The sequence below is a fragment of the Echinops telfairi genome, unplaced genomic scaffold (assembly GCF_000313985.2).
Source record: "Echinops telfairi isolate 266 unplaced genomic scaffold, ASM31398v2 ScPeMD7_7469;HRSCAF=8507_0, whole genome shotgun sequence".
Classification (NCBI taxonomy): Eukaryota; Metazoa; Chordata; class Mammalia; order Afrosoricida; family Tenrecidae; genus Echinops; species Echinops telfairi.
This window is the reverse complement of record NW_022111372.1, coordinates 28,830,399-28,854,538: the sequence shown is the minus strand read 5'-3', so window position 1 is coordinate 28,854,538 and position 24,140 is coordinate 28,830,399. Positions and strand designations below refer to the sequence as shown.

At 50.8% G+C, this 24,140-nt stretch overlaps 1 protein-coding gene across 1 annotated transcript in view; it reads right to left on the bottom strand.

The window, feature by feature from the left end:
- Positions 1–24,082, bottom strand: part of SIM2 (SIM bHLH transcription factor 2) — a 56,380-nt gene extending 32,298 nt beyond the window's left edge. The window contains exons 1-5 of the mRNA XM_045284532.1: positions 23,908–24,082; positions 14,871–14,953; positions 11,992–12,081; positions 3,836–3,944; positions 247–332 (exon numbers count right to left, since the gene is read on the bottom strand). Of these exons, the coding sequence (XP_045140467.1) occupies positions 247–332; positions 3,836–3,944; positions 11,992–12,081; positions 14,871–14,953; positions 23,908–24,082 (543 nt within the window). The remainder of the gene's footprint in view (positions 1–246; positions 333–3,835; positions 3,945–11,991; positions 12,082–14,870; positions 14,954–23,907) is intronic.
- Between the last annotated feature and the right edge of the window lie 58 nt (positions 24,083–24,140).

The following is a 24,140-nucleotide window of genomic DNA, read 5'->3' as shown; positions in this document are numbered from 1 at the left end:
AAAATCTTCACAGTCAGCTCACCCATTTTGTGGATCAGGAAGCTAAGGACAAGAGAGGCGATATGTTTTGCTTAACATTAGACAAGAGGTGAGCGATGTCACTGTGTTATTTGCAGAGAACACGTCAGGGCCCTAGACCTTGGTTTCTGTCGATGTTCTTGAATATGAAATAAAATATCAAACCTGGGGTGCCCAGAGCCACCACTGTCCCTCCGCCCCCTGTCCCAGCCCCACTGCTCCACCTACCTTGTATCCGCTGCACGTCAGGCCCGCATTTCTCTTCGCCAAGACACACTTCATTCGCAGGAAGAATGACCGCTCTATCTCATACTCTGAAAGCAGGAGGGAAGGCAGATGGGCAAACTGTCTCAGGATGCTCCACACCCCCAGCAGCCCTTAGCATTAGGTACCACACATCCTAATGATGACAAAGGGTTTTTGATGCACAAAGGGAACTTGTCTACCTACACTCTAAGTCTCTGGGCATCTCCTCACTGTGTGAGTTACTCTGCGGTCACAAATTCAGCAGATTAAGGCTTAGACACACTACTGGGGCAGTGGCTTCCCTGGGTGGTGCAAACTGTTCAGCTCGGGTCACTGGACAGAGGCAGTTCAAAAGCAGCTCAGAAGAAAGACCAGGAGATCGGCTTCCAAAGGTCACCTCCACAGTATGGCGTCCTACTCTGCGACCTGTGGGCTCGTCGCGAGTTAGCCTGGAGTGCACAGCGACTGGGCGTGTGCTGTCTTGACGGTCTGAAAAGGTTGACTGGAGTTACATGGCAGGGAGATTCATTTGAAAAGTTAATTACGTAATTGATTCATTAATTCCCAGAATCATTAAGCAGTCACAAATCTCCTCCTCGTCTGCCCAGGGCCTTCGCCCAGAAAAGTTGCTCTGTGCTAGGATCTGCACTGGGAGAGCCTTGCTTGAGTTAGGTGGCTTCCGTGTGGTCCAAAGGAACGGGAATGAGGAACGCCAGCTGGAGACAAGGTCAGGGTTGTGATGGCAGTGGGCTCAGTACAGGGCCACATGCCCAAAGCCCCCTTCTGATGGCCACGGAGTAGCTTGGTGTCTGCAGAGCTACCTTGGCCGGTCCTGAGATGGGTACCTGGACGAATCAGAAATGACCCAGAAGGATCTGACTTCCCTGAGGGGAGCAGAGACTCAGGAGAAGTCGCTGGCTCTGGAAGAGGGAACAAGTCACACCATGCCTCCCACCAGCTGTGGCTGCTGCCTCCAAGCTTCCCCAACAGCGAGGACAGAGGACCGGAGCCAACAGCCAGGTCAAAGATCTGGCCCCTTATTTATCGCCCTGGAAGGCCCACCAGCAAATCTCTGACCTCACTATTGCCAGTATCTACGAGCCCCATAACGATGCGCCCTCTGCTTTACGTGACCAACCCTGTGAGGTCCAGAGACTTGCTCCCACCTCTGGGGATGGTAGAGTTCTCTCTGGCTCCAAGCCAATTGCACCTGGGCGGAGGTTAACACATTACTTGTGAAAGAAAGGCCTTCTTTCCTGCTTGCTCCTTGAGAGAAGTAAGAGAATCACCTCAGGGTCTCCAAACCCACAGTTGGAGGGGCTGCCTGATTTTACCCACAATTCTCCTGCAGCAGACTGGACCATGAAAGCCATCATCAGCTTCTCTGTAACAGGGCTGCATGGCCGGGCCCTTTCCAGAGAAGCACTGGGGGGTGGAAGCTTGGGTCTAAAAACACCATCCAGTGTTATTATCCAGTTTGGGGGAGAGCTTGTTTCTAAAATCAGCTCTTCCAGTGCAGCGTTTGTAAACCTCATGCTCCACATGTGGCTGTTGAAATGAATCCGAGCTCCTTCCCCTCTTGTCCCGTGGCTCCCGCTCAGACTGCATTCATGGCGACAGTGCGGACAGGTCTGACGATGTTCTCCAGGCTCTCGCTCTCATTTTGTAAACCCCTTTTCCAAGGCTTCGTAGAAAGGGTAAGATGGGCCCATGCAGTTCACACACTATGTCATTAAAAGACAATAACAACTCTATGCTCTGAGGACTCCTGCTGACTTAGTCTAAGGAATCCCAAACGAAATCTTTTTGCTAACTGATTTTTCCAGAGTCACTGTCAATTTATTCAGCCAAACCACTTTCCCTACTCTTCTGCTTCTAGACCAAGCTTCAACTAAGCCACCCATCTCACCTCACCAACTACTAGCTCACAAGTATCTTCCTTAGTAGAGAACTGATTCACCCTCACTATTTCTGGAGGTGGAGCATGGTGGGCACAGGGCTGGATCTACAAGGATTTTTAGGAGGAAGCAATAAGAAGGAAACTCATTTTTGCCCCGCTGTGGCTTGCTAGCCCATGCTCATCACCTCTTGAAGTGCCTCCTAGTGCATTGTGTTCCAGTGGGGAATTTTGGCCAAGTCAGGGTACCACAGCCTAAAGTCAATAAGAAACCCATCAGTCAATACTGTTGGCCTGATGGGACCATGAGAGGGATTTAAAAGGCCTCGAATGAAGTGGTGGCATATGGGTTAAATCTTGGGCTACTAATCAAAAGATGAGCAGTTTGAAACCGCAAGCCGCCTCTTGGGAGAAAGAAGAGGCTTTCTACTCCCAGAAAAGACTCACATCTCAGAAACCCAAAGGGGCTGCTCTACTCTGTCCTGTAGGGTTGCTGGAGTGAGAATCGACTCGATGACAGTGAGATTTGCTTTCATTTATCTTCTTAGCACTCTTCACGATCCTAATTTACAGAGTCGTTAGTGCAATGACGTTTTCCGTCTGCTCTACCGAGCAACAATCATATGTCATCCTAACGTGGTGCGGACCCCACAGGAGGAATTCAATCACTGTGTGTGAAGTGAATGAGAGGGCATTGGCAGTAGGAAGAGGACAATGTCCCTGGATCTGACCGGGTTTATGAAATGGTCCAATGCTCCTTATTTCAGGGGTCCCAACTCAGAAACTCTTTTCAAGTGTATTATATAAAATACCTAAGCTGACAAACACCAAAAGTGGTGTAGGGGAGAGAGCTGGCCCCAAATAGCTGTGTAATATCAGGGTGTAATTCCTGGGTGGCTACCCTGACATTCGGACACAATCTATTTCTAGAAAAAGTTATCCAAAACACTAACACAAATTGGAATGGGGTTATAAATGTACTTCTTCATTAACTTTTGAAATAACAAGCCCCACCAGCAGGTCTCATGGCTCCTGACAGTTTGAAGTAGTGGCGTTTTTCAATATTTGCAACCATTGAAATGTGAAACATCATGGGATATAAAACTCTGAGATTTCTGTGGTTGGCAAAGCCATGGGCCTAGTCATACTCATATGGTTTCTTGTCTGTGCTCACAACCCAAAGAAATACTAAATGTGAGCTAGAGATGATAATGATGCCCATTTCCTGAGTTACACATTAGGCTGCCAGCCACAAGGTCGGCAGTTCAAAACCACCAGCCACACTCTGTTCGAGAAAAATGAGAAAACTTCAAAAAGTTAGGGACCCACAGGGGCAGTTCTACCCTGTCCTGTAGGGTCACTATGAGTCAGGATCGACTCGATGGCAGTGGGTTTAGTTTTGGGGTTTGCATCCCTCGAGGCTCAGACCTGCTGTCACTGGAAGCCTAAGCCAAGAGTAGATGGAGGAAGCTTTCCATCTCTTGGCTTTGTGTTCTGCCCGGCACCTAACACAGTGTCAGCATGTGATAGAGGCTCCATGAATGTTGGTGTAAAGGGCAGAGGGATACAGGAAAACCACCACTTAGGGGGAGCTGGTACTCAAAGCGCCCCAGGGCCATATCTAAGAACCCTGGCTGCTCTCCCCTCTGGCCTCTGTACTCGTGGAGGAAATACCTTGGAGGAGGTGATGGTGAAGAGGCTGGTGGGCGGCGAGGACAGCTGTCATCTCATCATGGTCGGAAGGATGGATGTACTCATAAATACTATTGCCCGTGAGTTCCACCTGTCGCAGGAGGGAAGAGTCAGAAATGTTCACTCTCTCCAAAGTTGTCATGAGGGGAGGACAAGGTGTGTGTGTGTCACACACACACACACACACACACACACACACACACACACGCACGCACACAAGAGGCTTTGATCTCTACTTAGAACCCAGGGTGGAGCAAAAAGTTGGCAGTTCTCAACTGCAAGGCAAAAGGTGGCAGCTTGGACCCACTCAGAGGTGCCTTGGCCAACAGCCTGGTGACCTGAGCCCGGAGATCTCCACGGACAGATCCTGCTCCACACACACACAGGGACTGCCACGAGTGGGAGTTGGCTCACAGAGACCGATGGCCACACAGCCCACACCCTGAGCGAGTGCAGGCCACTCTGCTTGGCTCTGAGCTTCCCCCACTCTCCGCAGGCCAGAGAGCTGGGGCCTGAGCTGAGAACCAACATGGTCTAACTGAGCAAATCGGGCAGCAGAGAACGTGAGAGGTGTGTCCTCGCAGTGCCTGACTCGAGAGGCCTGGACAAGATTCCTCACAAAGCAAGAAGCTATTGTAGGGGATTCACCCACTGAGACCTCAGCCACCATGCCACACCATGCCTGGGAGAGCCCTGCCCACGAGGGCCCTGCCTGGGTGGGACCCCTGGTGGTTCTCCTGCGTGCAGAACAACCCACTTTGACAAAAAATCCTTCTCTGCTACTCTGCCTGTGCTCCTCAGGCCCTTGGCGCCGCCCTCTCCATTGCCAGAAATGTGTCTCTGGCCTTCCTAATCCAAGACAACTGTGCTAAATTTATGACCTCCCCTCATGGGCATGGCTGGACACGGCTTGACCTGTGTGAGGAACTTGGGCCCACATAGCCACTTAATGACAGGGATTTTTCCTGGGGCTGCTACCCGACATGTGGACGACACCGTTTCCAGAGCTGCTGACTCACAGGGGCCACGGCCTCCCAGGAAAGAGCGCATCCAGGAAAACACGAACGTGAAGCTCTTGAGGAAGGCCCTGGAGGCCCAAACCCTAAGCTCGAGAACGTTGTGGATTACTCCACCAAGGGCTTTGAGGGTCAGGAGAGGGGCGAACGCAGATCCTTAAGACCTGAGGTCTCTCCCATTTAGAGGGACAATGGGCACAGAATGTTCTAGAAATACCACTGTCAGAGCGGCCTGCTGAGCGATGGCCTATTTTTAGAGATACGCTAGCACTGGGGTGACTGGTGAGGACAGGGAATCAGAGTGCCCTGCTGTTTCCCTGGGGAGCCGGAGAGGAAAGGAGTCCTCCAGCGCAGGAACATGGACGCTCTGGATGAGAGAAATTCAAAGTCCGTGAAAAACTATCCGTGGGTGGCAAAGGGAGTCCCTGGCATGCAAGCACCGGGCTACTAACCGAAAGGTTGGCTGTTGGAATCCACCCAGAGGTATCTGGGAACACAGACCAGGTAGTCTGCTTCCAAAAGACTCCAGCCATGAACACTTGGGGAAGCACAGTCTGGACCCACGCCTCAACGTAAACCAGAGCAGACAGCAGGCACTGCCACGGGTTTGTTTGTTTGGTCAAAGAGCCTGGAATAGGTCTGCAGAACTGTTCAGGATGCGAGAGGGTGGCCTGTAGGAAGGTTGTGGGGCTCGATGGCCCTGGAGAATGTGAGTGTGTCACACTTAGGCTTCGCTGGGTGAACGAGCCGAGGCTCACCTCCCTGCGTCAGTGGGGAGACACGGGGGTGGGGGGGAGGGCAGGCCTGAACAGGTCACCTTACCCAGCAGGACACGCCCAGCCAGGTGCTTTCATGGAGACTGTCTCCTGGGCGCCCTGAGTCCAAAGTATCAAGGCCACGGGCGCTTTACTTGACACCAAGAGACCACGACGTAATAGACCACTCCTCCTCATGGCTGTTGTCAGGTGCCGTGGAGTGGGTGCCCACCCACAGCGACCCTAAGGACGTCAGAGCGGAAACTCCCAGGTCCTGCTCCAGCCGCACAGCTGCTGTGCTGTTTGGGGCCCGTTGTTGCTGCCCTTGTGTCAATCCATCTCTTCGAGATTCTTCTTCGTTCTTTGCGGCCCATGATGTCCTCTTCCTCTGGGTTAGGGCTGCCCATTTGTGCAGACAGATGCACCCGTTGCCTATGCATTCCAAATACACTACGTTTTTTGAGGGGTTTTTTGTTTGTTTGTTTTGTTTTGTAACTAGATTTCACTGTTCTATTTTCTGTGTTATTCACAAATCATTTCTTTCCTGAAATTATGCAAACTGAAAATCTTATTACAAAAGCCCTACCTTCCACCCACTTCACACCAGCCCCTAATCCTGGCACTTTCGAATCACTTAGCTGGATATGGGCAGGTGTAAAAAAAAAGTATTGCATTTATAAAGAAATGAAACTAAGTATCCCTTTCCCTAAGTCATTCCTCTGGGTCTTTTTTTTTTGTTGCTTTTAAATCTAAGGCAGCCCCCTTTTGCCTGAGAGCAGCTGCTGGGGTTCACCGCAGAGCTCCGTCTAAGTGGGAGGGCTGGAGATGAGTACATCGTGGGTTATTTCACTGGTGTCATTTTGAAGTTGCAATGTCAACCCCTCACGTTAAAAGTGTGTGTGTGTGTGTGTGTGTGTGTGATCCTTTTTTTGCCTCGTTTTCTTGGATTGGTCCCATCACATCCTCTCTGCCTACGGTTTCGGCTGACAAGACTGGGTTTTTGCTCCATCCGTTGGAGAAGACTTGCATCTGTGCTCAGAAGGAAGGATTAGATGTGAGTTCTAATCCCAAAGTAGCTTCATCTTTTATTTTTCAAAGTTGCCATTCTTATCACATGCATTGGGGTGGGCGGCGGGAGCAGAAGAGTAAAGAAAGGCGCATCAATGAAAAGGCTTGGATGTCTGAATCCTTGTTGAATCGATGATACAACGGACGTAGACAAAACTCAGGCTGCCCAGGGAGGAAAGCAGTCTTCAAATAACCCAAGAGGTCCAAGATCAAATTTTGGCATGGCACAACAGGTCTGACCTTGATTCAGAATGAAGTTTGATAGGATGGTTCCTGTTTTTTGTCTCTCCGGCTATGTGTTTGCACCCTGAGAGAGCTGAGGCTGCTCCCCCCAAAAACGGGAAAAGAAAGAAAAAAACATACATGGTGGTCGCTAGAAAACTCAGCAGCTCTCATACATCATCCTTATTCAAACAGACCCTGGATGTGATATGTGAGAATTCGCAAAATCCCTGCTACCTACAAAATGAATGCCTTGCCTCCTAAGAGCTTTTTTATGTTTTGCTGAATGACTTGTCTACCTGCCAAGAAAACTGCATATGATAAACACAGCACTCAAAGGATATATTCTGCATGTAAGTATAAAATGTACTCTGCTTGGCTTCAGGGTGTTTTGCTGAGTGCCATGAATTATTCATTTAAAAATCAGATGGTTTGGTATTCAAGTGATATCAGCAAACATAAAACATCCAGCCCTTCCTCTTGCACAGTAAAAGGCCCGGTCTTTGGCGTCCAGAGAACACCACGGCTGTTTCTACCACTGTGCTTCTGATAGCAATCTCAATGGAATTTTCTTTACGTAGCGCATAAAAAGTTGCTTTGTACATATCTATATTTATGTTTAGATGTATATGAGTTGCCTAGATGCTGTGTCATGTATACAGCTTTGTTAGTAAAAGGTGAATCACATGGGTCTTCTGCATGTTTGAGGAAGTACAGAGCGGATCGATGGGGTTTTGCATCTTCTTCAATATAACTAGATGCATTGCATCAACCAATAATGAAGACCTAGGAAGGAAATAATTTTTAATATGTATGGATAGTGTTTCCCCTACTCCAGCCCTTCAGATAGATATTCATTTTGCATAGATATGTACTTACAGATAACATATATCAATGTATCTACATCTCTGTATACTGTGGTTGTGTGTCAGACTGCCAACTATCAGGTCAGCAGTTCGAAACCACCAGTCACTCGGTGGGAGAAATTCCAGTGTTACAGTCTTGGAAACTCAGAGGCAGTTCTACCTTGTCCTATAAGGTCACTATGAGTCAAAATTGACTTTATGGCAGTGAGTTTTGGGTTGGCTTATTTGTGTGTTTTGTTTATATGAATATATGTATATGTACACATATATACATATAGATGGGTAGATAGATACATAGATGATAGAATATGCACATGTGTATATATACTTCAATTTGAACATTGAATTTACAAATCAAAAGCTTGATCCTATTTCCAAATACTTTCACTCTCGGCTGCCGGAGGACATGCATTTTATACCTAACTCTGCCAAATTTTTCATTTAATTTTATCTTGTTGGTACCAAAGTTTGACAATGAGGATCACCATATACTAATTCAAAAGTGAAATGAAATGAATAAATACTACCATATGAAGTAGATTGCTGACTCTCACACTTTAAAAAAATTTAATAAAAGGTTTTAAATTGAGGTATGCTTATAACACATAGGAAATCATTTTCACACCCTCAAATAGATAATTCAGAGAGTTATTGGGATAGCCCAGACCAAATAAACACTTTGCTGTGATTAATCCATGGTTCTGGCAAACCTGGGAGCTTATGTCCCCAGGAGCCTCTGACAGAGTTGAACCCTGAATTAACAGGAGAGCTGTGGTTCGGTAATGAAAGAATATCACTGAGGACAAGAGAAGGTTCTGTGCATGGTGTGAATTCATTATTTATCAGGAAATCTGCTGAAAAAATGATGACCTCTGACTACCCATTAACACTGTTCTTAGTGCTTTTATCTCTGGCAGTTAAAAAAAAAATCTTTAAGCCTATTTCAATAAAGCTTTCTTATTAGAAATAGTTGCCTGACCCCTCTCCTTTTTGGGGGGTGGGGTGGGGCTAATAAAAAATTAATCTAAAAAGTGCAAAAAGTGTTTGAAAGAAAAGCTGGATATGTGACAACTTTTCAATACTGTATTTTATTATTTAAGTCAAGGAGACAGAAAAAAAATACACATTATGTTCCTGGCTAGATTTCCTTCTGCGGCGCTAATCATGAACAGGAGGCAGATTTGAGGGGAAAGTTTGTTGCTGCTTATTTAAACAACTCGCCTCCTCGGAACACTACTCCCCAGACTGACACGAGGCTGGAGACTGCTTTGCACTGTTTCTGGGGCTGCTGACTGAGGCGAAGGCAGTCCCACCAAGGAATAAGAACACATCTCTTGCTCTGTACAGTCCCTCGGTTTGACTGATCTTTCTTGTAATCGATTGTACTGGTGACCCGTGGACAAGAGTTCCCGCTACAACTCTTAGACAATGGCAGTATGGAACTAGCCCTGTGACATTACGGTAACAGATTTTCTTTCTGCATTCTACCAAAAAAAGAAATCTAATACGTTTCTTTTTGATGCTGCCTAGACTTCCTTCTGGGGAATTACTTGTGAGCATGAGGTATGTTTGTCAGGTTTTAGATATTTTGGTCATTCTTAAATTAGTGTTCATTGACAAGGAATTCTGTTTTGCACACAAACCAAACGCCAAATTCATTGCCACCAAGTCGATTCCAACTCATAGTGACTCTATAGGACAGAGCAGAACTGCCCCTATGGGTTTCCAAGACTGCAACTCGTTATGGGAGTAGAAAACCCTGTCTTCCCCCTAAATGCTGCTGGTGGCTTCGAACTGCTGACCTTGTGGCTAGCAGTCCAACTGTAGCCACTCAAAAGAGAGAACTCATTGGGAGAGAGCGCTGTAAGCTGGAAGAGAGAGATGATTGGCCAGCTCGCTGAGTGGACAGGATAGTCTGGGTTGTGCGTAGGTTTTATGATGCACTGAAACAAACTCCAGAGCACTGCCCTCCAACTGATTTCACTGCATAATGTCTGAGAGGGCAGATGAGAACTGCCTCTGTGGGCTTCCAAGGTTGCCAATCTTTAGATGAGCGGAGGCCTCCTTTCTCCTGCAAAGCAGCTGATGGTTTTGAACCGCCAACCTTTCAGTTAGCAACCCAATGCATAACCCACTGTGGTATCAGGACTTCTCGTGATGTAAAGGACACTCCAAATGACCAAACAGTTTGTGGGTTTTATTTTGTTTTTAACCATAATCCTGAAAGATAGGCAGAGTGGGCATTGTTTTTCTCCTTTAAATTATTGTTCACGAAGGGTAAACACCTGATCTGTCATATAATAAAAACTACATAACTGAACACATTTCTTTCTTTTTGCTAACATGTTAGGAAGCGTAGAGCTAACCTTAATATTCAATTATGGTGACTTTACCTATTTTCAAACCTTTTTACTTACACTTAAAAATGTATAACATGCTTGTGATGTATTATTACAAGATTACCAACCATTATATAACTTACCATTGAAAAAGGTAAGTAACCTGATCAAAGTCACTGGGCCACAGATCAAATCAGAAGTAGGAATCCGGCTGGGTACAACTACCAAATCCCCAAACCACACCCATTCCAACTCAGGAAGACCCCGTATGATTCCCAAGGCTGTCCATCTTCACAGAAGTGGACTGCCACATCTTTCTCCCTAATGGCTGTTGGTTTCAAATGCCCGACTTTTAGATTAGCATCCAGGCACTGAACCACTGTGCCATCGGAGCTCCATGGAACAACCAGGGCCCTAAGTACGTCTACATCCTAAGGAGAGAAAAATGGAAATTTAAGCCGTGATAATGTGTTTGACCCATCATTATAACCTGGAAATGTATGCATATTCCCAATAGTATCTCCCATTTTACAAGCATACTAATCTCACCTGGTAGCTATGTCCAAGAACCAAGTAGTAAGTAAACTTTGTTTAGGAGATCTGGTTAGATACAAGAATGGGAAAAGAAGTGTGTGTTTGGAGGGGGGTGTAATTTTAATGTGTAATTGACTTGTTATGGTTTTCATAAGAACTGTAAGCACACAACCCCATCTGGACATAGGGGGAGAAGTTTGTCAACCCACGGCAAGTTTTTAAAACGTTTTGGCAGAAATAAATAAAAGGACTATACCCTATACAAGTTTCCAAATTTGGTCATTTCTGTTCTCCAAGTGAGAAAATCCAAGCCACATGAATTGGCATGTTTTCCTTGGCTTAGCCACGTCAGGATAGGGGAGAGATACTGATTACTCATATATCTCACGGGAGTTCCTTTTTATCTACAATTAACTCTCGTGTGTCTTCGTTGTGCTAAAGAGGCACTCTGATTTACACAGCTCACAGTCTAAAGAAGTAACTCCCATCTGTGTAAAAATAGTGCCTGCAGAAGCCTGGTCTAAGTCAGGAGCAGGATCCCCACACACCTCGGGCCCAGAGAGCAGCCAAATGGCCCACCAAACCCCGGACAGACAGAAGCACTGGGGTTAGACAAAGCTGAGAAGACTTCTTTCCTCCAGGGGCTTACGGACCCTCTGTCCCAAAGGTTGTTCTGCACTTTGGGGGGGAGGGGGCGGGGGAGGGGGAGAGTCAGGAATACTTAAATGTTCTAAAGGAACCAGGACCTTGCTGTGCAAAACAGTAGTAAACTTGAGTTTTATGAGTTTCTATCACAAGCATATAAAATGCTTTACTGAAACAACCACTGAGCTGGAAAAACTCAGGAAAAATCACCATGAATGCCACATGAACACTCATAAATCTAGCTCCCCACCCCTCCCCCTGCTTTTCTCTGCATAAAGCCCATGTCCTACATCAGCTTCCCTCTACTCTCACAATACAGCGACTCACAATACCACGTGCAGGTCAGCGAGCCAGGGCGGAAAACCTCCCTTTGTGAAGCGCTTTTGAGCTGCAGATAGCATTACCGGGTAAGCAGCAAAAGCGGGTTATCAGACGGAATCTGAGGCCCAGGCTGGCTGTTGTAAAGATACACTGGTCATTAACCTCAAAGGAAAGAGAAAGTAAAAAGTAACGCAAAGAAGAAAAGCCCCGCAGGATGCCCTAAGAACATGATTTTGCAAGGTTGGATTATGCTCAGCACAAAAGCAGCCTCAGCCCGAAGTCTGAAGGCAGACTGGGTTTCAAATTGGGTCAGGCGGTCAAGATCTGGGAACAGTGAGTGTAACCTTGTAAGTAAAACTAGGCAATACCTACCTGGGACAAGCCTAAGTGCACGGAAGCTGTTTCTGAGATATACATGATTTTGCCATCGGACGCTACCACAAAAACAAATCCGTCCAAGGTCTGCAAAAGAGAAAGATTGGGGGTAAGATCAGTCCTTAGGAGTCAAAGTTCATCGTTGCATGGGTTCTGGGGTGGAAGAACACAAAAAGAGTGACTACCAACACTTTTTCGTTGAATGCAGGAGCAGAGCCCTGAAGGAGGGCTATAGTTAACAGTACTCCAGGTTTAGGTCCCAGGCCACGTTCTCAAATGCTTTTAAAGAGTTTAAAAACAATCTCACACCCACCACACACACACACACACACACACACACACACAATCTTGCAAAACATTAGAGAATTCCTATCATACTCAGTTTAAATGTAGTAGCTTTGGCGCTATTTGAGCACTTAACACAAATCCGGAATTCTCTGGTACTTCGGGGAAAATCTACCACTATATAGACAATTTTATGTCATAATTGGCGGTCGTTGATACCACTAGGGCATGTTTTATTTGCCACAATTTTCTAGTTACCCCTAAGTACCATTTGAATGATAAATTCCATTCCCCAGAAATATCGCTCCCCAGAAAGTAAAACAAAATACTCAGCTATTTTAGCAGACTATGTCTACCAAATTAATTGCTTAGGATTTTCAAGCAATCAAATAATCTTCATAAAATCCTGGGAGAAAAAGGATCCATGGCTGAAAAAGTAAACCTGCCAAACAGTATTTGAATTTTTGCCTGAGCTGGGTAGCCCTCCCCCCACAAAAAAAATTATAGTAGGTAATTAAAACAAATAAAAAGGAAATGATTATATTTATGTGTGGCAGGGATTAAAAAGATGAAATTACATATGAAAAACAAAACGGCATTTTATTTACCCATTCATATTTTAGACCCAGAACCAAAGAAAAGCAATAAAGTTGGGGAAGACGGGTATAACCCACAATGTTGCCCCATAAAAAAATTCCAGATTAATTTCTGGCCACAAATTCTATTTTTACAGCATGTAATTGAAACCAGATTACCTTTGGTTTTTCTATATTCCCCTTTTATGTGGGGGAGGGGGGAGCCTAAAAAAAAGAATGTAGTAGTAGTAGTGAACTTAAAAAGATAGTCTTACATGCTGATGTCTCAAATACAGTTCGAGGCATTCTTTTGAAAACTAAACTATTTTTACCATCCCCTGGGCTGAAATCTGCATCTTGATTGCATTCAAGTTTCTAACTCAGCTAAAAAGAGGAAAGCCATTCCCAAGCAAATCGTTGGCATTTCAGAACTCCAAGCTGCACAGCCTCTAAAGGTTTATACTCCACTAACTCCCACATCCTTTAAGGAGACGCATTTCTTGAAAATGGCATTTGACAAGCAGCCATCTCTAGAACGAGTAAGAGGGAGAACACACTAATAAGGAAACGCTCCAAGTTGCCAGCAGTCGCTTAAAAAGTCAGATCCTTCATGAAAAAGGCTGGGCATGCCTGCCCCGCGTCGCCGGCCTGTGTAATCCCAGCCAAGGGCCCCGCCGGCCGCCGCCACTCCGGAATTAATTAAAGAGGCGGACGGTGGGAAGGGCCGCTGTTGACTTGGCTCGCCGGGTTTTCACTGGCGTCCTCCGGCACTTAGTCGTCCCCGATATTAGTGTCACTTATAATATGGAGGAGGATGAAATAACGCAAAATACGGCGCGCGCTCGGGGGCTGGAAGCGGGAGGCGCGCGGGCCGCCGCGCCCGGTTGTAAAACATCCCGATCTCCGCGCGCCGGGCGCACGCACGCTTACAATCAATCACACGCGGCCCGGGGCGGGGGCGGGGGGGGGCAGCGTTATTAAAATATCTCCTTTTGCAAAATGTGAAGCCGATGGCTGATCGCTGACCCAAGTCACGACGTGGCCCAGCCCACGGTTTGGCTTTTCTCTGCAAAGAAAACACGAAACAGAGCGAGGGAATGCCGACCAGCCCTCGGAAGGCAGTTTTCCGATGGCAGAGACAAATGAGGGGAGGGGGGAATGAATCGGGTCGTTGATGCGTTTCTGTAAAGGGCGTTTGAAAGATTCTGGGACCCGAGGCCGTGCTGCCTCCACCTAGCGCCAGCCGCCGCCCTGGCAGCGGCAGGTCTCGCGCCCGGGAGCCGGCCTGAACCGCAGAGCCCTGTGGCCAGGTCACCTCCCTCCGCGTGGCCTTGGAGTCCAGGGAGCAGGCCGGCCAGGTCGCTGAGCGGCTGGCTCAAGCGCAACCAGGGCCGCGCAAGCCACCGCCACTCCTGAGGCCACGCCGTGCGGGGCATATTTGGGATGGAACCTGGCCTCCCGCCACTTGCTGTGTGACCTTGGCAAGTTGTGTGACCTCTCTGTGCCTAAAATCCAGGCTGGGGGGGCAGGGGAGAAATGGCTCTACAAATTGAACCTACTGCAGATGGGGTGGTGAATCGCAATACTACAACACGGTTTAGTCGCCCGGAGGCAAACGCAGTCAATGCCGACGGTTATTTTTCTATTCTCCACCGTCCCGCTGTGTCTAGTGGGGTGAGCGCTCTGAAAATGGGTGCGGAGCAAAGGGCCTGGGGAAGGGCTGGATGGCGCGCTGGGCACCCCGTGGATCCATTGGCAGGTGAGGTGGGAGGACGGGGCGCAGATGGGTGGTCAGCCCACGTACAATCCTCGTCCCCACTCCAGCTTCCCAGGCGCTGGGCCACACGCACCCCGCGGGGCTGACAGCGCCCGCCCGCTGCCAGCGGCTTCAGCACGGCCTAGGGACCTGCCCCGCGCTTCCAGGGGATGGCCACCTTGAAGCCCCTGGCAGGGTCGCAGGGCCACTCAGCCCGGGCGCACGGACTGCGACGCTCCTCGCGGGCACAGCGGCTCTACCTGCAACAAGTGTGATCCCAGCTCCTTGGCCACGCTGTCCAGGGGCCCGGTGCGGCTCGGCTGTCCCCACGCGTCTCCCAAACCTGGACAGGGAAATAAAGCAAACGAGTGAGTGACGGCGCCCTGGCGAGACTCTGGGCACCCTGAGCCCGCCTGCGCCTGCCTGGCCCCAAGAGCCTCCCAGCCACCTGTCGGCAGAGCTCTCGCCATGGCCGCGGGGCCCCAAAAGAAGAGGGCGGGCGGCGAAAGGAAGGGTCCGGGCGCGCACCGTGCCAGGTTCGCCCGCATCTTCCACATTCTGAAATTGCTGTTTCATTTCAAACACCACTATGTAATTTAATCTGCTTTCAAACCCGCCAACCTCTAGCCAAACAGGGGTATCGATTTGACCGTAAATATTCCCCTAAAGGTAGTCCCTCCCTCTTCAAGCCATCTGCAACTCTCCCTTTCCTCAGAGAAAGAAGTGCCCCCCCCACCCCATCCCTCCAGGTACACCTCCTCTCCTCCCTTCTAGGAGACAACAGTCCCTGAATGGCATTCCCCCAAATTTCCAATTCTATTTCCCACCTCACAAACTTGTGTGTGTGTGATCTTCATACAATTCTTTGGGTTTCCTTCCTAAGTCCTCGCAGATGCCCGGTGGCAGTGAGACCCCTCCAGCCTCACAGATCCCGCTGTGGGAAGGCTTTTCTGGGAGCTTCCCCTAGGCATACTCAAAGCACGCACCCCAACCTGGGTCGTGGCTGGGTCTGAGAGAGTGGGCCCTGTGCATCATCTCAACAGCCACTGGGAGGGTGTGTCGCTGCTTCGCTGCTCACTGCCTCCAAGGAGCCCTGGTGGCATCATGGGTGATGAGTGGAGCTGCTAATCTCAAGGTCAGCAGTTCTAAACCAATATCCACTCCTTGGCAGAAAGACAAGGCTTTCTACTTCCATAAAGAATTACAGTTTCCAAACCCATAGGGGCAGCTCTGCTCTGTCCTACAGAGTGATTATGAGCTGGAATGGCTCATTGGCTGTGAGTTTCAGGGACCCCTGTTTTCACTGTCTCTTGCCCCTTCCCACCACTTCTCTCAGACTACCAGTGTCACAGAGTACACCTGCGGTCACAAGGCAACCCTGCCCAGCACCTGCACCCTAGCCCTGAGTCCTGGGCACTCAGTGGTGATGACACCAGAGACCTGGCAGGAAAGCAGGTGAGGTGACAATTCTAAGTGTTAGCAGGGGCGACATCCATTTGCTCCCCATCCTTTGGCTGGAGGCCTGGGCTGCAGACCCTTCATTTAGAACCCCCTCTCCAGCCGCTGCCATGAGCTGGCAAAGTGTGAAAGTCGTCTGTCTCTGCCTGTGCCCCACTCTCTCCCTCTGCAGCCCAGCTCTGGGTCAAAGAGGGTGCCCACTGCAGGCAGTTCTGCAGAGTTGCTGTGGGGCCACCAGCTTGTACCCCTAGGAACTACGAGCAGGCATCGCAAAGAGGATAAGGAGGGGCCAAAGAGTTCTAGTCACCGGAAAGCAGCGCCCATCCCGGGGCCTGTAAGCCCAGTGCAAGTGGGAAACAGTGGGCTATCCCCACCCCACACCCCCACACCCCCGAACCCAGGAATCACTGTGCGGGCAGCTGGTGACTCCCCCATAATCCCTACAGGCAGTCTGGAAGCCAGAACCTGACTGAGATGGCCAAAGAGCCCTCTGGGCAAACTGGCCATTAAAAAAAGGCAGGATGGCCTTTAATTTCCCCAGGTGATAGGGGTTTGCCTAGTTCCCCCCAACTGGAAGCCAACGGTAGCGGCTAATTTTGAAATATCCCCATCCCCCAAATAGAATCCCAACGCAAATATGGCCCTCGGTTCCCTTGAACCTCTACCATAGGACTGAAAGTGTCTCTTTAGTCCCCAGAAATCAGGCCCTCGGGGGTTTCCTGAGTGGTCCTGACAGGGAGACATTGGCGCCTGTCTGTGGGGCACCCAGGCATGGGCCAAAAGTGGCTGTTTTCCCCCTCGAATGACCAGAAATGGAAGGAACCAAGATTTACAAGCCCCTGAGGCATGCCAAGGATTTAAGTGGAGGGAGAATTTAGTAAAGACCCAAGGGTTCCTATTTCTAAAAATGGATACTCAGTATGGGTGAGCCCCGGAGTAGCCTCCCCAGCCTCTGATTTCACGCGTGGAAAACAAACACACACGGGAATTTTCCAGATAATTAGAAGACTTGGCTATTTCATGACAGCCTGTTTTCTTATATAACAATGTGATTATTTTCTAGAACTTTCTGACGCTTAGCAGGAGCTTTGGTCCCAAAGCCTATAGTGGGTGTGATGTGTGGCTGGAGGTGGCAGTTAGGGTGTGGTGGTGAGGCTTTTCTCCAAACACACCTCATCAGTCCTATTACACCCCCGCCCCCCTCACCTGAGGCCACTGCACTGCCTTCAGAAACCACTGTGGCCCAGGCCTATCACTCCGCCCATAAAAATCTATTTGGGGCTGAACCACAGAAGCTAAAGAAGGCAAAGAGTGTAAATACACACACACACACACACACACACACATTCTAGCCCGTGGTCTGTCTTTGTGAGCAGCAAGGAATTTGCGTTGAAAATTGATGGATGGAGATTTAAAAAAAACGGGACTAAGCTTGTCCTAGGTTATTAACTGCTGGTGGCCTGCTTCACCAGAGCCTGGAAGCAGCTGGGCAACCCAAGTCTGGCCCGGGGTTGAGTTCTCTGTATGCAGCCACCCTGACCCCAAGCTCCTGGGGGTCCAGGAGGGCCTAATTGCTGAAAGTTGTAGTGGGACAAAGGGAAAGCCCACATGCTCCACCTTTGCTCCCTGGACTATGAAGCACCCCCTTCTGCTACTGCCATACTGCACCTTGGTACCCAGAGTCGCCAACCCAACCCAAACCAAACTCACTGCTATCACTGCTAGCAACCTTGCAGGACAGGGTAGAACTGCCCCTGTGGGTTTCTGAGACTACAGTAACTGTTTATGGGACTAGCAAGCCTGTCTTCCAAGCAGAGCAGCTGGTGGTTTCAAACTGCTGGCTTTGGGATTAGCAGCTCGGTGGGCAGCCCTCCTAGCAGGAGGCCACTGCCTGCCCCCACCATCCTCACCCACCTAAAAAGTGTACCTCTTCTGCAGCAGCGTTTAATGAACAAACAGCTCTAGGGTGATCATTGCACTAAGGCCTCTTGCCAGCCTTGGTGCAGTCACTGACCCCTCCCTCCAGAAGCAGGTGACAGACTATAAACATGGGAGCACATACCTAAGAGGGGTTGGGAGGAAAAAGAGAAGTTGGAGGGAAGGGTTCTCTCCCTGTGGAAATGGGGCCCCTCTGAGATGCAGGAGCATTGAAGTTGAGGTTTGGAGGAGGCGGTTCACTTTATTCCTTGTATGAACTCAGGGAAGGGCCTGGAATTCAGCAACAACACCTGGGGTGGACAGACAGACAGCTGTTGTCTCACTTCTTGGAGGGGCAGCTGAAGGGTCTAACAGGGTGACAAACAATCCTCCCCTGGATCTTGCTAAAAACCAAACTCACTGCCTAGCACAACCCCGTCTGGGGTTTCCGGGGCTGCATCTTTAAGTAGGGGCACAGACTCATTCTTCTCCCTCAGCTGGGCTGGTGGATTTGGGTTGGAACCTTCAAGCTTGTGGTTAGCAGCCCAACGCCTAATCCACCACGCTTCCAAGGCTCCAAATTAAGGGGCTAACTACATGGAAGCACCTGGGCCTGCCACCCTCGGTGGAAGAGTGGACCTAAGGGCTATGAAGAATTCCAGAGCAGGGCCTGGAGGGGCTTCTCCTCCTGCGCATGCACCCTGGGCCATTCTGGGCTGTCCCAGGTCCTCACCTCGAAAATGGCCCTGTTGGGAGATTGTATGCCCTTCCTGGACTACTAAGTCCCCTACCCAGAGAAGTGTGGGGAGAAAGGTCTGGTGACCTGCTTCCCAGAAGTCGAAGTCCCAGTTCTGCTCTGCACGCAAGAGGTTGCCTTGAGTCTAAATCTACTGGATGGCTATGGTGTCTGACTCTTCCGGCTGGTGGAACAACGCGCTACCTCTTAAGGTAGCTAAGCCGAGAGATCAGCTCTGCCCTCTCCATCTTCCAGCCTTCTCTGGTCTCGCGGGCTCACTGGGACGCTACCCTCCAGCATCCAGCTCACCTAGCACCTCTGCTGCGACCAGCACCCCCTGCCAGCCCCCTGCGCATCTGGGTCATTGTAGGGCACCAGGTTCTTACTACATTCTAGCCACTCCCAAAGTTACAAGGGTGTATAGGTGTGGGTATGGGGCAGGGGACAGAGAATGGCAGCTCGGCCCACCCCTGGTCTACCACGGCGCCCGCGGGGACATCAGTGTAGCCCGCCCCGCGAATCTCCAAGGCGAGTCGCCCAAGAGGCATTTACGAGACAGTTCGGAGCGCAACCACCCGCCAGGGCAGGGAGTAGGCGCAGTCGGGAAGCGGGCGAGAGTGGGGTGGGAGCTCAGGGGTTGCCCTCGGCTAGAGGAGAGTCCAGGGTTTTAGGCTCAAAGAAGCCTCTGCCCGCCCAAGAGCATAGTAAATTGTCACACCGCCACCATTGGGCCCTCCCTGGACTCTGGCTCCTCTCGGCTAGCCCCCAATCCTTCCATTTCCCTTAGAAGGTCCTCCCGTGAGCCCCCTTTCCAAACTGGAAGGGGCTCGAAGGAGGTACTGAGCGGCGCCCTGGGAGGGACCCCCACGATCTGGAGGGGGCAGAGTGCGGCGGCAGCTCCCAGGGCCTCGGCTTTGGAAGGTGGCGCTGGGAACAGTCCCTGCCGGCGGGCTACCAGGCGCGGCATCCATCAGCAAAGCCCGGAGGCTTCTTCCTCGCAGCCCCGCCATGCCAGGTGGCGGCCCAGGCTCAGCGCCGGGTTTGGGGCGTGCGTGAGGGGGTGAGGTGCAGTGATTTGAGGGGCACCGTGCTCCTTGCCTCCGACCGTTTACAGGCTCTTCCTAAGGAGTGGCGGCCTTCAGACTAGACAGCAGAGTTGAGATAAGGATGGAATTGTAAAACAGCGACATCATTATAAAGAATACGTCTGTTTCGTAAATATAGTTATTGATTGAGACAGAGAGAGGCTTAGGTTCTGTGACCCATGTTGGTTTACACAAGTTCTTTTTCCCCAAGTCCTCTACATACAGTGTTTTATTGCACTTGCCCGTGTGTGTAGCTGAATCTAAACCCAGAAGGAAATTCCAGTCACTGGACACTTTGAATCCGGTTTCTTTGGGAAGTGTATGGATGAAGCTTTCTCTTCTAAGTGACTGTCACTGTAGTATTGTGATCCTTTTCTCTTCTTTGACACAGCCCACCTGTCCTGAGTCTGAGGAAAGGCTCCTTCTCCAGGGGACTTAGTAAGCCTCTCTCTCAAACTCCCAGGACCTCAAATCACCCGGACCTGTCCGCTGTGCCAGTGTGCCAGGGGCTGGAAAGGATAGGACTCTGTGTGCCAGAGCCCTGGCTCCCTGGGGTTGGCCTTTGTGCCCCACCCCACTCTGAAGGAATGGACAGCTGAGCTACTGGGAGAATGGGAGACCTACCTTCAAAATGCCAGCTTCCCAGAATCTTTGACCTTACCCGTGGTCTATACCCACCTTCTCCACAAGGAAACACCCACCAACATATTAAATCCTAAACTCATCTTCCAAAACCAGCCTTCCTCCCCCTTTCTCTTCCTCATCCGATTCATAGCCCACCATTGACGGGAAAGTGGCAGCCCAGAAAGTCACAGGTCTTTCAGCTTAGACATCCCAGAGGTCCACCACATGACATTCCGCACCTACCCCACCCCCACACCATTTGAGCATCTGGGAAATCCAAAGGATCAGATAGAGTGAGAACAAGAAGTTGCATTTCCATCTGGACAGCATGGTGCTTCCTTATGCTTGGTTCCAGGAATCCTCTGCTGAGGTGAAGTTGCTAACAGGTCCATTTTATAGACAAGGAAATGGAGCTCCAGGGAGGGAGCGAGATTGAGGGCACCAGAATCCATTGTAAAAATTGAGTGCACCTCCTGAGTCTGAGGAAAGGCTCCTTCTCCGTGGGGAGAAGCCATAGGGGCAGGATTCTAGGCCGGATGTCTGGCTCCGCTGTGGTCGCCTTAGGACTAGCAACAGATGGGATCGGGATCCGGGCAGTCTGCTTTCTGATCGGGTAGCCCACGAGAAAGAAACGGAAGCTCAAGGTCCTCACGACCACGCCGCCCAGCAGGATGAGAACCAGAGCGGTGCAGACCACCTCTCCAACTACGTGACCCTTTGTCTTTGCTGGGGGAGCGCTTGGAAAAGGCCCACCTCCTCTTGGGGTGAAGGGCTACTCAGATGACTCCGTGGTCCTTTGGGGCCGAGGTTTATTTTCTGATTCTGAAAATTCGAATTTATCTCGTGGATTCTTTTTGACCCAGGGACCCTGCTTGCCTGGGGCTGCGGACCACTGGGACGCATTTGGCCCCTGTACATGGCTCCTCCCGTTCGCAGCAGGAAGCCGGGGAAGGTCTGGCCGCCCTAGACCACCCTGCTGTCCCCCTTCTGACCACAGTGGCCCAGCAAGGTCTCATCCTGACCTGAAGGCGCAGCCACTTCCCCTACGCACGCAGACTGGCATCTCCCAAGAACACGCTCAGTCAATCCCAGAGCTGATTCCTGGCCTGGGTCCCACCGAGCTACCCGAATGGTGAACAAATATGAGCTCTTCCTCAAAGGCCCTTCCTCGGCCAGCCCAGGGCTCCGGACTTCACAAGCCTCATTCCACCTCAAACGGATTCGGGAACCGCCACTCGCGCTGAGCCCTGGGTCCCAGAGCGGCCGGAAAACCCGGTGTCCAGCTTCGGCTCCTTTCCTCACTCGGACCCCACAGGTTCAGAGACATTTGCCAAACTCAGAGACCCAAACAGCGTCCTTCCCTTCCTGAGGAGTTGACCCCGAGGGTCTAGGAGACCACAGACTCCCAGCCGGATACCCCACTCACCCTCTTAACCTGGGTGCGGGCATGACAAACTAACTCCAGTTGCCTAAGAAGCCCTAGTCCCTGCTCCCGCAACCAGCTCCAAGCCAAACAATTCTGAACACAAACGCCCCAGCACTCTGCTTCCAAGAGCGAAACCACACAGGACTCAGCTCCACCGTGGGCCACCACTGCCACTTCCCACGGCGGTCCTGGAAACCCCTCAACAACGAAGGGCTTCCCACCAGCCCGGTGTGCGGACCTCCCCTCTAATTTCAAGTTTGTTTTAAGTAGTCTGCAACGAATCAGTTAATCCTTTCCCTGTTTCTTCAAGAGTTTTTAATCCCTAGGCAGATGGTGGAGCTAAAGAGAAGAGGACACCCGTGCCCGGTGCGGGTTCCTCCCCAACCTTTTTAGGAGCCTCCTGCAGCTCCTCTTCCCGTGTGGGAAGGAGAGTCGGCCTTTACAAAACGCAATTCTATGTTCATTTCCGCGGAAACAACAGCCACAGAGGATTCTTTCCTTTCTTCCTTTGGGTGGGCAAAATAATGGCTTCAGGGGGCCGACTGCTCCCGGCGCAGAGGGCAGTGGGTGTCTGGCGCACTGGGGAAATCTCCGTCACCACCGGCGAGCACAGTGGTTCAGGGATTGATCTGCCCCGCTAAGGCGCTGGGGCAAGGAGCAGATCGATGGATCCGGGTTTGAAAAGGAAGGACCCAAGCCGGCTCCACTGAGCAGGCCCAGGACTCCTGCCTCTGAGAAGGGCGCCGGGAGGTCGCGGGTCTCCGCTGGGAAGACTAGCAAGGCCAAGTAGCAGCTCCAGGCCCGGCTCCGCTGCCCAGAGCTCCCTGCCTGTCCTGCACGCCACTGGAGAGGCAGTGGGAAGTCCAGCTCATAGAAAGTATCGCACTGATTAATATAGGGGGCCCAATGCAAAAGGGCTGGCTTCTTGGCTTTGTTCAGTCGCATGCCTAGACGTGGAGAGGATCCACTGAGGCCAAGGAGCACCGGCCGCTGACATTTTAAGGTCTGCACCATACCCTAGTGCCTCAGCTCTACCCAGAAGCCCTCCCAGCTCCTGGGCCTGGGTGTCCTGGCCTGGGAGCCCAATCAGGTCCCAAGCGAGTTTCCCAGCGCAGCATCAGGACTCCACAGGTCAGAGGGAGAAACACACTGAAAGAGCTCAACCCAGAACCAGAACCATCAGGCACCAGAAGCTAAAGCTGTGGTGATCAAGCTTCTCTGAGACCTGCTGCCCAGTCTGGTGGCCACCATTAGCAGCATCCCTGTAAGGTTGGTGTGGGCAGTTATGCCCTGTCAGGCCGCCCCAAGTCCCATAATATCAAACCTTCTCAGCAACCATTGCCCACCATGACTGCTAATCCTGGTAAAACTTCTGATCCAGAAAAAGACAGCCGACCTCAGGCCCACCTGCCAATAGGAGTCCGTCTTGGTCCTTTGAGTCAGTTTCTCGCATCCTGCCCAACAGTGACCAGCCTGAAGGAGGTTGCCAGAGAAGAGGCATTTGAGGGGCTTGACCCTAGGACCCTGAGCAAGTGTTTAGATGAACGCTGGGTCTGGGGCTCCCATGAACCCAGTTTCTTTCTAGCGGTAAGCAGCTGGCGTCCTTCACCTCTGACCAAGGTGTGAGTGTGTTTCTCTCCACCCAAAGAACAAATGACGGGAGGAAACTTAAAAGGAAGAGTTGAAGAAATGATGAAATAAAATAAATAACGAAAAAGGACTAAAAGGGGGCCGGGGGGAAGAAGGCTCAAGAAAAGAAGGTGCAAAGCAAGAGAGGGACAGAAGGAAATACAGCAAGAAGAGCAAACAAAATCACAACAGATAAACATGCCAGGGTGGGAATCAACTGTCCCTGGGACAACTCCTGGTTCGCTCCTCTCCGTCCTGGTCACCTGGGCCACCGCCTCCTTCACGGCCCCTTTCTCTGAACCGCCCCGCGACGCTTCTGCCCCCAGGCCTCGGGGGAGCTAACCCGCATCTGCGGCTCAGCGCTCGGGCCGCGGCCCCCAGCTCGACGCGGCTCCCGGCCGCCGCCCCACCTGCCCCCTCACCTTCGGGGAAGACCGCGCGCATCTTCAGGTAGCTCGTTGTGAGCCGTATGATGGACGCTTTGTCCAGCTGCGAGGTGATGGCCGATGGCAGCGGGAGCAGCTTGGCCAGCTCGTAAAACTCGCCATTTTCCTTCTCCCTCCTGGTTTTGGCCGCATTCTTGGACTTCTCCTTCATCGCGCCTCGGCTCCGGGCATAGTAGACCCGGCCGTGCTGGAGGCCCGCGGAGCCCCGC